Source organism: Epinephelus fuscoguttatus, linkage group LG4, assembly GCF_011397635.1.
Source record: "Epinephelus fuscoguttatus linkage group LG4, E.fuscoguttatus.final_Chr_v1".
Lineage (NCBI taxonomy): Eukaryota > Metazoa > Chordata > Actinopteri > Perciformes > Serranidae > Epinephelus > Epinephelus fuscoguttatus.
The window spans coordinates 1,911,364-1,925,587 of record NC_064755.1 but is presented as its reverse complement, the minus strand read 5'-3'; the positions used below and the strand labels follow the sequence as shown (position 1 = coordinate 1,925,587).

At 39.7% G+C, this 14,224-nt stretch overlaps 1 protein-coding gene across 1 annotated transcript in view; it reads left to right on the top strand.

Annotated features, from left to right (window-relative positions):
* The window catches only part of pard6a (par-6 family cell polarity regulator alpha), a 124,254-nt gene extending 120,162 nt beyond the window's left edge, over nt 1-4,092 (top strand). The window contains exon 6 of the mRNA XM_049574488.1: nt 339-4,092. Coding sequence (XP_049430445.1) covers nt 339-669 — 331 coding nt within the window. The 3' untranslated portion in view covers nt 670-4,092. The remainder of the gene's footprint in view (nt 1-338) is intronic.
* The last annotated feature ends 10,132 nt before the right edge of the window (nt 4,093-14,224 follow it).

Genomic DNA, 14,224 nt, shown 5'->3' with positions numbered 1-14,224 from the left:
ATCGGAATCAAACCTATGTTTTGGCAAAGGCTTGTATGGGGTGCACACTCCACCAGGTGAGGTAGTTGCCAAGTTGCCCCTCAATCTTCTATTTTCAATGGGTTTCCTGTGTTTAAAAACTTGCACCCATGCCCCCATTTTGGTAGAAAAAGGGATCTAGATGGTGAACATAGTGGAGCATTTACCTGTTAAACAGTCCAAACCAGAGCTAAAATAGAGTGAATACTGGACTTATTCATCAGGTGTCAGAAACAAAACAACAGATATTAATAAAAAAAATGTAATCCAACAAACTGCTCTGTTAACATTACTTGCCCTATTGTTTGTTGTTACTACAGCAACAGCATTGCCGAGGGCGACAGTGATGATGATGATGATGATGATGATGATGGTGACCTTATTCTGGAAAATGACTGCCTGACACCCTACGAATCCCACCGGGTAACCAACAGCAACAACACTAACCTCAACAGAGACTCACCTAGCAACAGGCCGCATAACTCCACTGAAGTCAGGCCCCTCCCACAGAGCGTCTCATTGCCTAATAGCGTTGGCGCATCCCTGAGTGACAGCTCCGTGGTGGTGTCCAATCACAATGGAAACCCCACCCACACGTCTAGTAGCAGTCAAGAGAGCATGAGAGAGGATGGCAACATATTAACACTGTAACCATGACAACACTGACAGCTACACTGCAAAAGTCAGGAAAATGGACTGTTACAACCAGAGTGCTGTAACCATGACAACTCCAGATGGCTTTTCTCCTGAACAGACTCAGTGGCACTTCTTCTTTTAAAGCTTCCTCCTGTTGACTTACTGATAGTTTCTCTTCTTAAAGTGCAGAAAGATTAGGAACAGTGACTGCACTGCATAGAGACAGCACACAATCCACCAGCTTAACAACACTCGCAACACTTTATATGTCTGCCACATGTGGCTGAGTTATATATACACCTGAATTGTCAAGTTCAAAACAATAATTTGTGGCTACCCAAAGGAAATTATTAACTAATCAATGTAGACTCATAGGGAGCAACAACACTGAGAAATAACTGTTAATGCCCATGTAAAAGCCATAGATTGTTAGTTTGATGTGTTGTTAAGTCATCCTTATTCCAACATTGTCTGTGAAGTACAAACACAAACATCAGTTTTAACTGCAGGATAGCTGATGTGTTCATTATAACAAGACAATGAAGGCACAATATAAAGTGAATCCTTAAGGGCGCTATTTTACTAAACAACCATTGCAAGCAGCGCTCCGACAATTTGGTGATTGCCTGACATTGAAATTCTCTTTGCCCACGTCTGTTTCCAGAGCAGAGTCACTCTGCTGTCAGTCGAGGGATTTTCACAAATGCGCAGCAATAATGGAATTATCTACTAGGCCTACTGCTACTACAAGCTTTTCCACCAGTAGTTGAATCTAAATTGAACTGTGAAATTAAAGTTTATTGTGGGTAAAGCAGAACCGTCAGTAGAATTAAATATGAGTGATTGCTCCAGTATGTGTTGTCCACAGCTAGTTTATACTGCATTAAAAGTTTCTCCTTCAGGTCATTAAATGGTTGCAGACATGTGAAGGCAGCAGGACACAAGTGGTGATAAATCTGCAGCCTCTGTTTTGAGCTCTGTTTAGAGCTCAGTTGTTTTACAGCTATAAGAGCAGTGTGACAGGCGAAGAGTGGATTTTTTATTCACCACATCCTTTGATCAATATTCCACTTCACTCAACCCATTTGCACTTTATACTGCTGCACATACATGAACCAAAGTATGAGGTGGAGATGCACACACAGATTCAACTGGTTTAAACCACTTTAAAGTGAGATCAAAGGGGTCAAATATGATTACTGTGGATCATATATAATGATGATAATGTCATTAACAGTTATTCATAAAATAGGATGGAGATGAGATGGAAAGGTGAAGGTGAGGTGTAGGTACACAGTGACTATATTTTATGATTTTCACATAATTTAAGAATTAATAAAGTGCAAACATCAGTTCCCTCCCTAGTATAGCAAACTTTAATTCCTGTCATGATTGAACAATCTGAGTGCAGCGTGAGTGTCTTATCTGACTCATATAAATCTGTGTGTGTGTGTTTATGCATGTGTGAGGCCATGGTGTTGTTGTTGGAGCTCTGGGGGTATTGCCTTACAGTCAGAAATGTTGGCTGACTCAGTCACACTTTACAGTCCTCTGTCTCACATCCTACTTTCAACAACACTAAAATATTTTTTGACTGACTGTCAAACACAATCAATGTTACACTCAAGTTTACAAAATAATATCAGCTATGTGATGTACAACAGAAGACGGACAATGGTCATAAACCATCTTTGTAAACTTGGCCTTGGGTGATGCCAAGGCCGTGCTTACAACTATAGTTGTATGTTTTCATATATAATTCATCAGAAATAAAAATTATAACACCCTAACAGATATATTATACAGAGCTCCATAGTCTGCTTGTGTTTAGTGTCCACTCACAGTGTGAATGCTCTTTCAGTGCTATGGTGCTCTAATCCTGCTCAGAAAAGTCCCTGTGCCCTGGAGAAGGTAGAGGAAACCTGTAAGGTTTTTTTTGTTTGTTTTTTCTTGTTATTGTTTTGTGTCTTAAGCATTCAACAAACAAACCTTACAGAGGTAGAAGCCATTTAATACCCTAAAAGACTTTTGACTGGTTAAAAGCAACTATTAAAGTGACTAGTTTTCAATTTAAAGTAGCATGATCACTTTTAGGAACAAATTAGCTGATTTAAATGGGTCTGATGGCTATTTCCTCTCGTTGGAGAAACAAACGACCAATCAGAGCTCTGTAGGAGGGTTTAAAGATGTATACATCATCGTCCTGTATTTGTAGATACACGAAGCTTTATGAAAAATACTGGCAGGAAAATGGCAGCAAAAAGGATGACAAGCATTTAAGAGATGATGATCATCATATTTCTTAGACCGACCTTTAGCTTGTGATGGAGTGAAGCAGTCTGTGAGACGTGTTATTTCTGATTAGATGTTAGTACAGAAAACCCCTGAGATCTATGAGAGTCATAATATTATCAAAGTATCATCAAGAATAATGGTCAAACCTTACCCTGCGTCCCAAATGTCCATGAAAGCACAATGTATGTCATTCAGCAAATTTAAGGTTTGGTTGGGAAGTTTCCTGTGGCAAATGGAATTCTTGATCCCAGTACTGGTCTGTGTGTGCATAGCTCAGCCTGATGTAACTGTCTCCTGCTATATAAAACGTAGACTGAGATTCGCTGAAAAGAGTTTCTATGAAGGCAAAGGATGTAGCATCTCTAACCAAACTCTGGCTGCTTAATATAATTGAAACGAGGTACTGAGTTTGAATCAAATCATAAAAACTTAACCAAGTTATATCCACGTGGGTCAATAGGTAATAGACACTGTCTGGTTGAACGTGCTGCTTGTTAAAATGCTATGAGCAAACAGCAAGAGGATCTTAACGGAAAGCATGTGGAGTGCTTGAAAGATTGTCTAAGTCCACTGATGCTGACCTGGATATATTTCGTCAAAGTTTGATGTAAACAGCTACACACACACACACACACACACACACACACACACACACACAAACACAAAACAGTCACTTTTTTTCATTTTAATGTATGTTACTGTAAAATACAAATGTAAATGCAAGATTATAAAACAAGGGAGATTTTCATTACCTGGGAGAAGTTTTTATGTAAGAGAATATTTTATAACGTGTAACATATGTAGAGTATTTTTCTTATTCTTGTACTTTTAAATTGTATATGAGAGGATACAGGAGGTGATGTGAACAGTATGTGTGGTAGGTTGTTGCTGTATGTATCAACATGCACACAATGTGCTGTTTGTGTTGAGCAGATGTGATTAGAACCACCGCGTAATTAAATATGAAGGATCCAAGTCGAACTTAATTTGTAATAAATGCATGCCAAAATGTTTCATGTTAATAATGAAAATCCTGGAATATTCCCCAAAAGAAGAGTACCATTGGCATGTACGTCTGCACAGTCATTCCAAGGTTCACATGTCAGGTGCTTACCGTGGCTTATAAATTTATTCAACATTGTATGGATCATTTGTCTTTGCTGTTGTTGTATGATTGATATTTTTTGTCCCTACCAACAAGCACAGTGTTTGAAATCTTCGAGACAAGCACTGGTGGTTTTTTAAGGCAAATGTTGAGCAACCTTAACAAAATTCATGTGTACAGAATGCATGAGTGGATTACCAACTGGGCAAAGTGGACCAGACCACCAGCAGCCCCAAAGGCCCCAGCTTCACTGTGTGGCAATGTTGGCAACTGATTAATTATAAATTTGTTTGGTAATGCGCACCACTAATGTACAATATAAACTGAAGTGACCAAGGGGCAAGGGCCATCTTTGTCTGTACTATATCAGTATATATTATGCTTACATGGGATATATTCTTTATTTAAACTTTGTGTATTAAAATGATCTATGATGAGCTCATAGGGAGGGAGGTGGTGGTTGGCTTAATATGGAGCCACATCTCATTTTTTTCCCTGATGCCCTAACAGGCTAATCCAGCTATGAGTATTATCAGTGTACACCAGCATTAAAGAGACAGTTGACAGTATTGTTACCCAGAGTCAGGAAAAAAGCTTGAAGTATCAGATCCAGGATCCAGGAAGAATAGAGGTAGGGGACCCGCTCCTACTTAGTTCCATTTCAAAAGGGCCATATTTATACATACTCAGTGTGCTGAATAAAAATCGGATTGTAAAAACAAGAAATGATATGTTCAGGAACTATTAGGAGCTATTTCTTAACCAATCACAGTAATGAGTTGTCAGGTGCCCAATAATTATTTAAACATATTTGTACTAAAAACCTTAGATATATGATACAGTAATTATGGCATACAGTAGTTTCAGCTTGATTTCCATAGTAGTCAAATGTGATGGTTCTGGTTTGAAAGAAGCATAATTATAAATTGCAAGTTATTCATATCAACAATGTATTGTGGAAACCTGACCCTGGATTTGCCATGAATGATCCAGTCACAATTCACCACCTGTTATGAAGTTTCTGTGACTGTATTTCAAAACTTTTGTTTGCTTAAAGTGCCAAACTGTTGTGTTAAGTTTGATTTATGGTACAGACACATTATAGATGTAACCTATTTGCCACATGGCTGTATGCAAAATGTGATTTGGACTGTGGCCTCTGACACAGATGCAATTCAAATTAGAAAATATGATTTAAGTGAAATGGAACAGTAATAAAGACATGTCAGTGTTTTGGATAAGGCAGGGTCATCACTGTGACTTGAGGGTAAAAGCTCTCCCTGAGCCATTCAGTGCTGCCTGGTGTAACCAGTACCTTTTTCCTGATCCCAGCAGGGTGAAAAGGCAGTAATCTGGGTGGTGGGGATCTGTAATAATTCTCCTGACCTTATATTTGCAGCGTCTGGTATAAACATCATTTGTGCAGGATAGAGCAGCCCTGTAGTGTGTTCAGCTGAACAAACCATCATTTTTGGAGTGCCCTGCAGTCTGGACTTAAGTGTTCAGTTACTACTGAGCCCCAGAAATGTGCATTGTCTGGTTTAAACACTCCAAAAATGTATGGTTTGGTCAGAACTTCCCTAAATCCTAAATCAATAATCCTAAATTCCCTAAATCAGACAGCTATATAGTTTTTGGTAGTTGTATTTATTTCCATTTGTAACAGAGCTAAGCTAGCAGTGTCCCCATGCGTGTATTAAGCTAGGCTAAACATAGGATAGACCTATGTCTGTACTGGACAAGACTCATTTGACTCCAGACAACACAAGCAAACTCAAAATATCAGACTGTTCCTTTAATTAAAGATCATAAAATACCCTGCACTTAGCTGTGAGGATCGGTGTGTTACTAGCTTATGTTATGAAGTACATGTACCGAAATAGCCTTTCTTGGGATGCAAAATGGCACGTGTGGAAGAAGGATTCAAGTATGGAGCTCAAGTATATATGACATCCCCTCTCTAAACTACACTGCTGATGTCTGACTCAACAGAAAACAGCTAGTCTGTCCTTGTGGTGATCATGTTGCCAAACCCATCAATGTCATACCACTGTTAAAGGTAGGGTCTGGAGGATTTTCCAGTTGCTGTTTGTAAACATACATTCAAATTCGGTCCCTCCTATCAGGCTCAAGTCTCCCGGGTGTACGGAGCCCGGAGGTATGGAAGAAGCCTTCACAGAAGAGGTTCAGGCAAGGCTCGCGCTGGTGCACGTTTGGACACGCTCGGGCATGGCACCTGCGCTCTCTCATTGGCTGGGGAAATCTCCGCCCAGAAGTGGTCCGAGCTCACAAAAACATCAAAATACAGTTAAAGGGCAGGAGCTCTGCAAACAGAGTCACCACCACACATGAGCAGAAGCCCATAGGTGATTAAGCAGGATTTCATTTGTATATGTCTATATTTTGTTTTGTTTGAAAATCCTCCAGATCCTACCTTTAAACTGTGTCTGGCTTGTCTACATGATGATGACGATGATGGATGGTTGTGTGGATAAGCAAAAAAATGAGCATGTCCTCCCCTCATCATACAAGCTTTTTAGAAAACAAAGGAAGTGCCTTTCTGAGTAAGGATACTTGGGTATCATAGGATGTTCTGTGTGATGTTCAGTACATGGTTAAAGCACCTCTGTGCAGAGGCTTATTGTAGAGAATGGAGGGCAGCAGGACTGTTAGAGGTTAGATGTTTGATGTGTACCCTGCACTGAACTCATAGCTGGTTTCCACAGGAGTCTGTAACTAAACTGTGAATGTCATTTGGAGATCAAATTTGATGATAGAAAAAAATAAAGTATTATTGAAAAACAGTTTGTAATATTTCACTTTCTGTTTTCATTTAACGTAAAGTCCTTTTTGTGTCTTTACTTTTTTCTTTTCTTCTTTCTTTTATCAGGTCCCATGACTAGAACATGGCGGCGACTGGCAGGTCGTGTGTAACAGGAGCTCTCCTTGCGCTTTTAACTTTTGGATTTATTTTAAACTTTTAGACACGGGTCCGTTCGTAAAGATTAAGGAAGCTCCCTGCAATTTTGCAGTGCACTGAGACATGATTAAGTATTTTGGATACGGTAAACACGCTCTAATGGTAGCGTTTGTTTCCGCTGCCGGCCATCACCACCGCGTGCGAAGCAGTGAAGCCCGAGGCAAACGCCAAAATGATAATCTGATCATCATCACACTCTTCCTGTTGCTATCTGGAGACGTGCACCGGTGCCCCGGACCGAACATACGAAATGCCAGAAATGAAGACGCAAAATGCAACGATCCTGTCTCTCAGGTATGTGGTAATTACAGTGAAAGCACAGTGACTTAATTACTCCACCAACCTAATTTGCTGTCTCGCGTCTGCTGTCCGAGTGGAGTGGAGGGGCTACTGGAGGCGCATCAACCGGGAGATGGCTCAGTCTGTGTGGGAGAGTGGAGGGCCGGGGCTCCGAGGGCTGTGGATACGGGCGAGGGATAGTCGTGGATCGGGGCCGACCAGCTGTGGGCGTGCGGAGCGACGGGGAGACTACAGTACCTCTGAGGGCTGTGGATGCGGGCGATGGATGCGCCGTAGATCGGGGCCAACCAGCTGTAGCCATGCGCAGCGACGGGGAGACTACGGTAGCCATGGAGAAGCAGTACTTTTCCTCGCAGTGTGTTTACACCGGCGCATACTGTCCAGGTAACACGGAAGTTGGATGTTGCGTTCAAAATAAGTAGGAAAAGTCTGTTCAGGAAAACCCACCGTGATAAAATTAACAGTTACCATTCCGGTTTTCAAAAAACATCACAAGTTAAACTTCTCCAGAACTGTCAGTCACTCTTTAATGATTTGGGATCCACTACACAAACCCAAAGGTGTCTTTGGAGGACATATTAACATTCGTAGCCTCACCCCTAAGGTTGACCAAGTTCATCATCTCCTTCACAACTCTAATTTAGATTTTCTTTGCCTGATGGAATCATGGTTGCATAGTAACTCTCCATCTGCAGTGTTCAATATCCCTGGCTACAAAATCTTTAGACAGGACAGATCTATTGGCAGATGGGGTGGGGTCCTGACATACATTAAAGAACACTTTAACTGTAATCAAATATGCTGTCCATTTAATATTGATATAGAAGGTCTTGGACTGAACATAATGCTCTCTCCTGAAATGTCTTTTAAACTAATTGTTGTATATCGTCCACCATCCTCCAGCAATGACTTCTACGCCACACATAAAAAACTGCTTAAAGTATTTGACCCCAAAACAGAGGTTATATTACTTGGTGACCTGAATTGTAACTGGCTGGACAAGACAAACAGGAGAGCTCTCAAAAAGATTACAGATAGTTTGGATTTTGCACAACTGACTGTAGGACCGACTAGAATAACTACCTCCTCCAAAACGCAAATTGATTTAATATTTAGTAACAAGCCTGAGAGAGTCGTTAAAACATATAATCTACTTACGGGACTATCTGACCAGAATGTCCAGAAAACTCACAAAAAAGCACTTTAATGGCCCTAACAAATCCAAAGAACTCGTGAAAAAAATTCCGAAAAATGAACTAGTAAATTTTGAAAGAGCAGTGCAACAGACTGATTGGGAAAATATGCTAACTGGGAGTAACGTGGAAGCAGACTGCAAACTGTTTTCAGTGGAACTACAAAATCTGGTTGAAGAGTTCAGTAGAAAAGTGAAGAGCAGAGAAAGACAAAAACAATACACTTCCCCGGTTCAATGATGACATATTCAATTTAATGAAGAAAAGAGATGGTGCACTAAAAAGAGCTTTGAAAACTAATTCAATTAGTGATAGGTACCGTTTCACCTCATTGCGTAACAAAGTTACAAAAACGATCAGAAAAGCCAAAGCTAACTTCTTCATAACAATTATTGATAAGACAAAAGGCAACACTAAACTGATTTGGGAACAAATTAAAAACTTAACGGGAATCAATCACAGGCCTAAAAAAGAGTTGGTGCTGGAACAGAATGGCCAGCTGGTGCAAGACCCAGTGCAAGTTGCAACAGCATTTAACAAATACTTCATTAGTTCTGTGGATGCGATTGCACAAAGCTTTCCTCTACCTACAGTCAGTATTGCTGAAGTTGATGAAAGTAAAACATCTTTAAGCATTCTACCCATCTCTGAATCGAAAACCTCTGCTATTATTGACTCCCTTAAATCCTCAACAGCGAAGGATGTTTATGGTATGGATTCCACAATGCTCAAGTCTCTGAAAGATTGCCTGGTACATCCAATCACACAAATTGTTAACTTATCAGTGCTACAGGGGTATTTCCCAAATGCCTGGAAAACTGCAATTGTGTCTCCCATCTTCAAGTCAGATGATCTTCAGAACATTAGTAACTACCGCCCCATCAGTATCTTACCTGTGCCTGTATTTTCCCTAACCACCATAGCAAGTTGGAAAATGACATATTCTGCCATATCTGAAGAGGGGAGACTCTCTGGAATCTGGCAATATAAGAACCATGATGGTGGGACATTCTGTCACTTCACAGTTGTCCAAAACATGTGGTTTGTGCCAGGTGGACATGATTGCCAGTATTTTTTCATTATTGCAAGAAATTCCATTGACTCATTCACAAGTCAAAAATGTGTTTTATCTGAAAGAAACATGTAATATTTACATCTAAGATCATAGAAAAATAGTCAACCAAGTGCAATGATGTCCTCCAAGATAATATTTGCCGCTTTGTTTGCAGTAAAAAAAAAAATTGGGCATTGGGGGGGGCACGTGTCCTCCTCAATGTATATGGTGACTATGGCCTTGTCAGCATGCATAATTAGGCCTCAGTTGTTTGGGTGCGCAAAGGTGAAGTACGCTGGTCTTGTCATACAACGTTTGATGGAGTGTCAACTGGACAATATGGAAATATTTGCATCTTGAAAGCTGGACTACAAATGTGGATAGACAGGGAGAAACACACGCAAGCCTAAGACATGGTAAGATACGATATTCCTCACGATATGAAGTGACTGATAACAAGATCTGTATAATGGACTATAAAGAAATTCGTCAGGTTTTTATTTTGTAGACAATTGATCTGTATTTATAGCGTGATGGGATGACAGCACAATGATGTGTGTGGTATCAGTGGAAAGCTCTGCTCCTGCGCTTTCATGTAATATGCGTGGTATTTCTGTGCGAGCCTGCATTCGCGAGTAATCCATCCAAGAGTATTGTGTGTGCAGAGCTGTATGAAAGCTCTGTTATAGATAATTTTAGTGTAACTTTATCTTTTTTCGCTGTGAAAACATTCTGAAAGCTATGATTTCCGCTGTTTCACGTGATATGCATGGCTTCTCGCTGTGACGCATGGTCGCGGAGAAAAACCATAGAGAAGAACAGGTGTGAATTTGGACGCACTACATGCATCATTCGGGCCTGTAGGGTTAAATATAAATGGAAAAAATACAAATTAAAACATGATTGGATGTGCAAATATACTAAGTGAACTGTTAGGACTTCCCACAGCTCCTCTTACCTCTCCAAAAACGGGACAAATTGTGTCCCGGGAGAGATTTTTTTTTTCCCGGGATAGCTGATGAAAAAAGAGAACAATTCTGGGAAAAACGTGACGGGTGGCAACTCTATGTTGTAGTAGTGCCGACTGTCGAGCGTTTCAAGTGGGAGAGAGGGAATCATGGGTGTAGCCCGCTCTGTATGTAGCCACGTCAAACCCACCAATAGAAACTCTTCTCTCATCCACAGTGTAGGCCCCGCCCATTAAGTGCAGTTGAACTTGCAAGCAAAACTTTAACTTACAAGCAAAGAGGACTGATCTGCAAGCAAAAGTTTTTCACTTGCAAGCAAAGAAGACTGATTTGCAAGCAAAACTTTTTAACTTGCAAGCAAAGAGTACTGATTTATAAGCAAAATGATCACACGTTTTTACTTACAAACTTGATTTTTGATTGCAGTTCAAGAAATATGCTCTCAAAGCAGTTTTATATGATTGCAAAAAAAGACAAAAAAATACCTCCATAGCTGTCAGGCAATTAATTTTTTTTAAAAAATTGTGAGTAATTGCTGAATTTCAATTTCGCAATTCATTGCATTTTTTATTGTATGCTTAATGTAATGAGGGAGACCTCTTGCACTCACACACTCTCCCTCCCTCTTGCATTCTGCCACACCCTCTGATCAACATATTGAGACCATGTGAGACTTGATTACCCCCTGGTCTAACCACTCATTAAAAGTAGCTGTGTGCAGCTGGCCTCAGACTTGCCTCATCTGTCCTGGCCCCATGTTTGAGGGAGATCATGTCACAATAAGGTATGCACCTTACCTGCCCCTTTTATATCTGTTACCTGTGTGCATGTTAAGTGTCTCTCTGGCATCTTCACAGGCATTGTTTGCAGTAGGACCTGACTGGAGGGTAGCATTCACCCCATCCCCCGACACCACATGAGTGTGGCATGTGTGTGTGCCGGAACACAATTGTTTGGTCACTGTAACCTGTTGCCCAAGGTATGCTACTGTTTATCACTGTAGTCTCATACATGAGTGTACATATCATACTTTTGACCAAATGTCATATTTTGGGTAATGTCAGTCTATTGTGGGAACAAGGAGTATGATGTTGGCTTCCCATATGCACTAGTTCTGTTGCACTTGAGCAAAGGTAACATTTTTCAACTGCCTAGTAGTGTTTTCTTACTCAAGTGAATGCTTATGTGTTAATCTTATTTCTGTCCTTTTGTCCTGTTAGGCGGAGCTCTGTTGCCACTGCTGTTTTTGTCCTGTAGCTAATTCAGTTTTCATACCTTTTTGGTTTTCTTGTTTTTTGCTTCCATTCATTTGTGGTAGTTGATTTGCATTATTTTCTGTCTATAAGGACAATGCAGTTAGCTCTATCCTGTCTCACTGTATCTGTATATGGGTTATGTGGAGGCCCGTAACAGGTGAAGGAGCTATTTTACTGTTTTGTAAATCTTTATTTTGTAAATTTGTGTGTCCTAGAAACCTTAACATTTAGAGTCTTTTGTAATAAAGAACCATATTTTTACCTATAGACAGCAGCTTCTTTCCCCACTAAGTTAAATACTGGTGGATTTAAATAAAAGTGCTATTTTGAAACTAGAAACTCACGTCTCTGCTCCTTTTTTCTTTTCAAAGAACTTGTGTATTGACTTATTCATTCTCTGGGTGAAATTCCCAGAGTGGCGTTGTCAACCTCCTGTACTCTGGGCTTGTATGCCCCGGTCACATAGTTAATAAGTTATTTAAACAGATGATAGTCTGTTTAAATAACTGCAGGATGTTTCCACAGCTCCGCTCAGGTGACGGTCAGTCAATGAGACTTTTCACATTTAAATTGCGCAATTAATGGAGGTTCTTTAACTACTTCGCTCTCAAATTGTTATTTGTACATTGCTTGAGAAGAATAGCTTTATTTCAGATATTTTTTGGGCCAGCTGTGGTCTGTCTAATAAATGTCACAAGTTCTAAACTATTGTGTTCTGGTGTTCTGCTGTATAATACTGCATTTGTCTGTGTCTGTTAGGTTGTCCCACACAACAATGCAGTGTAGTGTAGATAAATGTATGTTTTATAATAATGATTTATTCTATTAAGTGTCAGTTTAATTCATTTAACATTCAATGTTGAGTTTCATTAAGATACAGTTGAGTTTCATTACAGAAAGTAACAAGTAACTATAACTTATTACTTTTTTAAGTAATATTCCCAACATTGTTTGTACATGAATGTTTCAATACAACTTCAGTGCACATGGTTTACTCATTTCATGCGAGAATCAAATTACGTGAGTCACTCAGTGCATCAGCCACATCTGTGTCCCCCTCTGCATCTGACCAGTCCACTCAGGAGGGATTTGCTTCCGGTGAGCTCCAGTGTCCCTTCCCCCCGCTCGTGGATCTCTCCACTTTCAAATCCCACCTCAAAACTCATTTCTTTCAAATAGCCTATTCAGTTTGACTCCCATCCATCTAGCCACAGATATCTGCTATTTACATTGAATATTATTTACTGTAAACTTGTTTTGCTGTTTTTTTTAATTTGTTGTCATCCTTCATTCATTCATTGATTGAATGAATGAATGAATGAATTTGTTGTCATATTTTTATCATTTTGATCATTTAGTTTTATGTCACTTTATTTTTTGCCTATAAGGTGACCTTGAGTGTCTTGAAGGGCATCCATAATTAAAATGTGTTATTATTGTTTTGATTATTTGAGTGTGTCCTTTATGGTAACTGGTGTGACATTGGGAATGTGAAGAGTTGTTTTGTTCCTGTTCACTCTGTGCCACAAGGGGAATAAACACTCTGGATCACTGCTAAGAGGTAAACAAGAGGTAGCTGCAGAGCATCACTGGCAATGTTGAGAAGGGGCAACCATGTTGCCTTCGTGTTGAGGTTAAAAAGTTTAAACAAACTACAACAAGGCCCCCAAAGATATACAAGAGATGAAGTCTGCAGCACTTCCTGGGGGACCACCGTCTATCACTGATGACATCAATGTCAATTCACTGAGTCTGTGGTGGATTTAATCTGTAAAATAACAAAAACAAATTTACCCAAAACGACACAGAAATCATTCCTCAACCAGACACCATAGATTACCAGATTACCATCCATCTTGCCATATATATATACACACTGCAGCCTGTCTGGAAACATGGACAATGACAAAGTACGAAGAGGCCAAAAAGGCCTAAACTACAATGCACAAGTTTAAGGACATCACAGGATTGCATTTCACTGAAGCTGTACCTTGTATGATTCCATGTGACAAAAAATGATTGATTGATTCTGATTAACTAGAAGTTAAGTTTGCAGTATTCATAGAGGGTAGATATTTTACAGGGAAGTTAATGTTTTAAATGTAACTAACTAGAGATAATGGGAAAAAGAAACAGGTTGATTCAGAATTTTTCTCAAAGTTCTTCCTTTAAAGTTTCACTGATTTTGCAGGACCAGTTGTGATTACCTTGAGGCAGATGAGTAGACAAAGGGTCCTGTAAATGATATATTTTAACTTTGAATATACACTGTTTTTAACATGTATATGTATACACAATATGTGATATTAATATGTACATATGTATAAATCTATGCACACTGCATACACTGTCCACTTACATCACAAAGCAAGCTTATATCTTTCTATATTTATTTCAGCACCCTTCGCATTCTGCACTT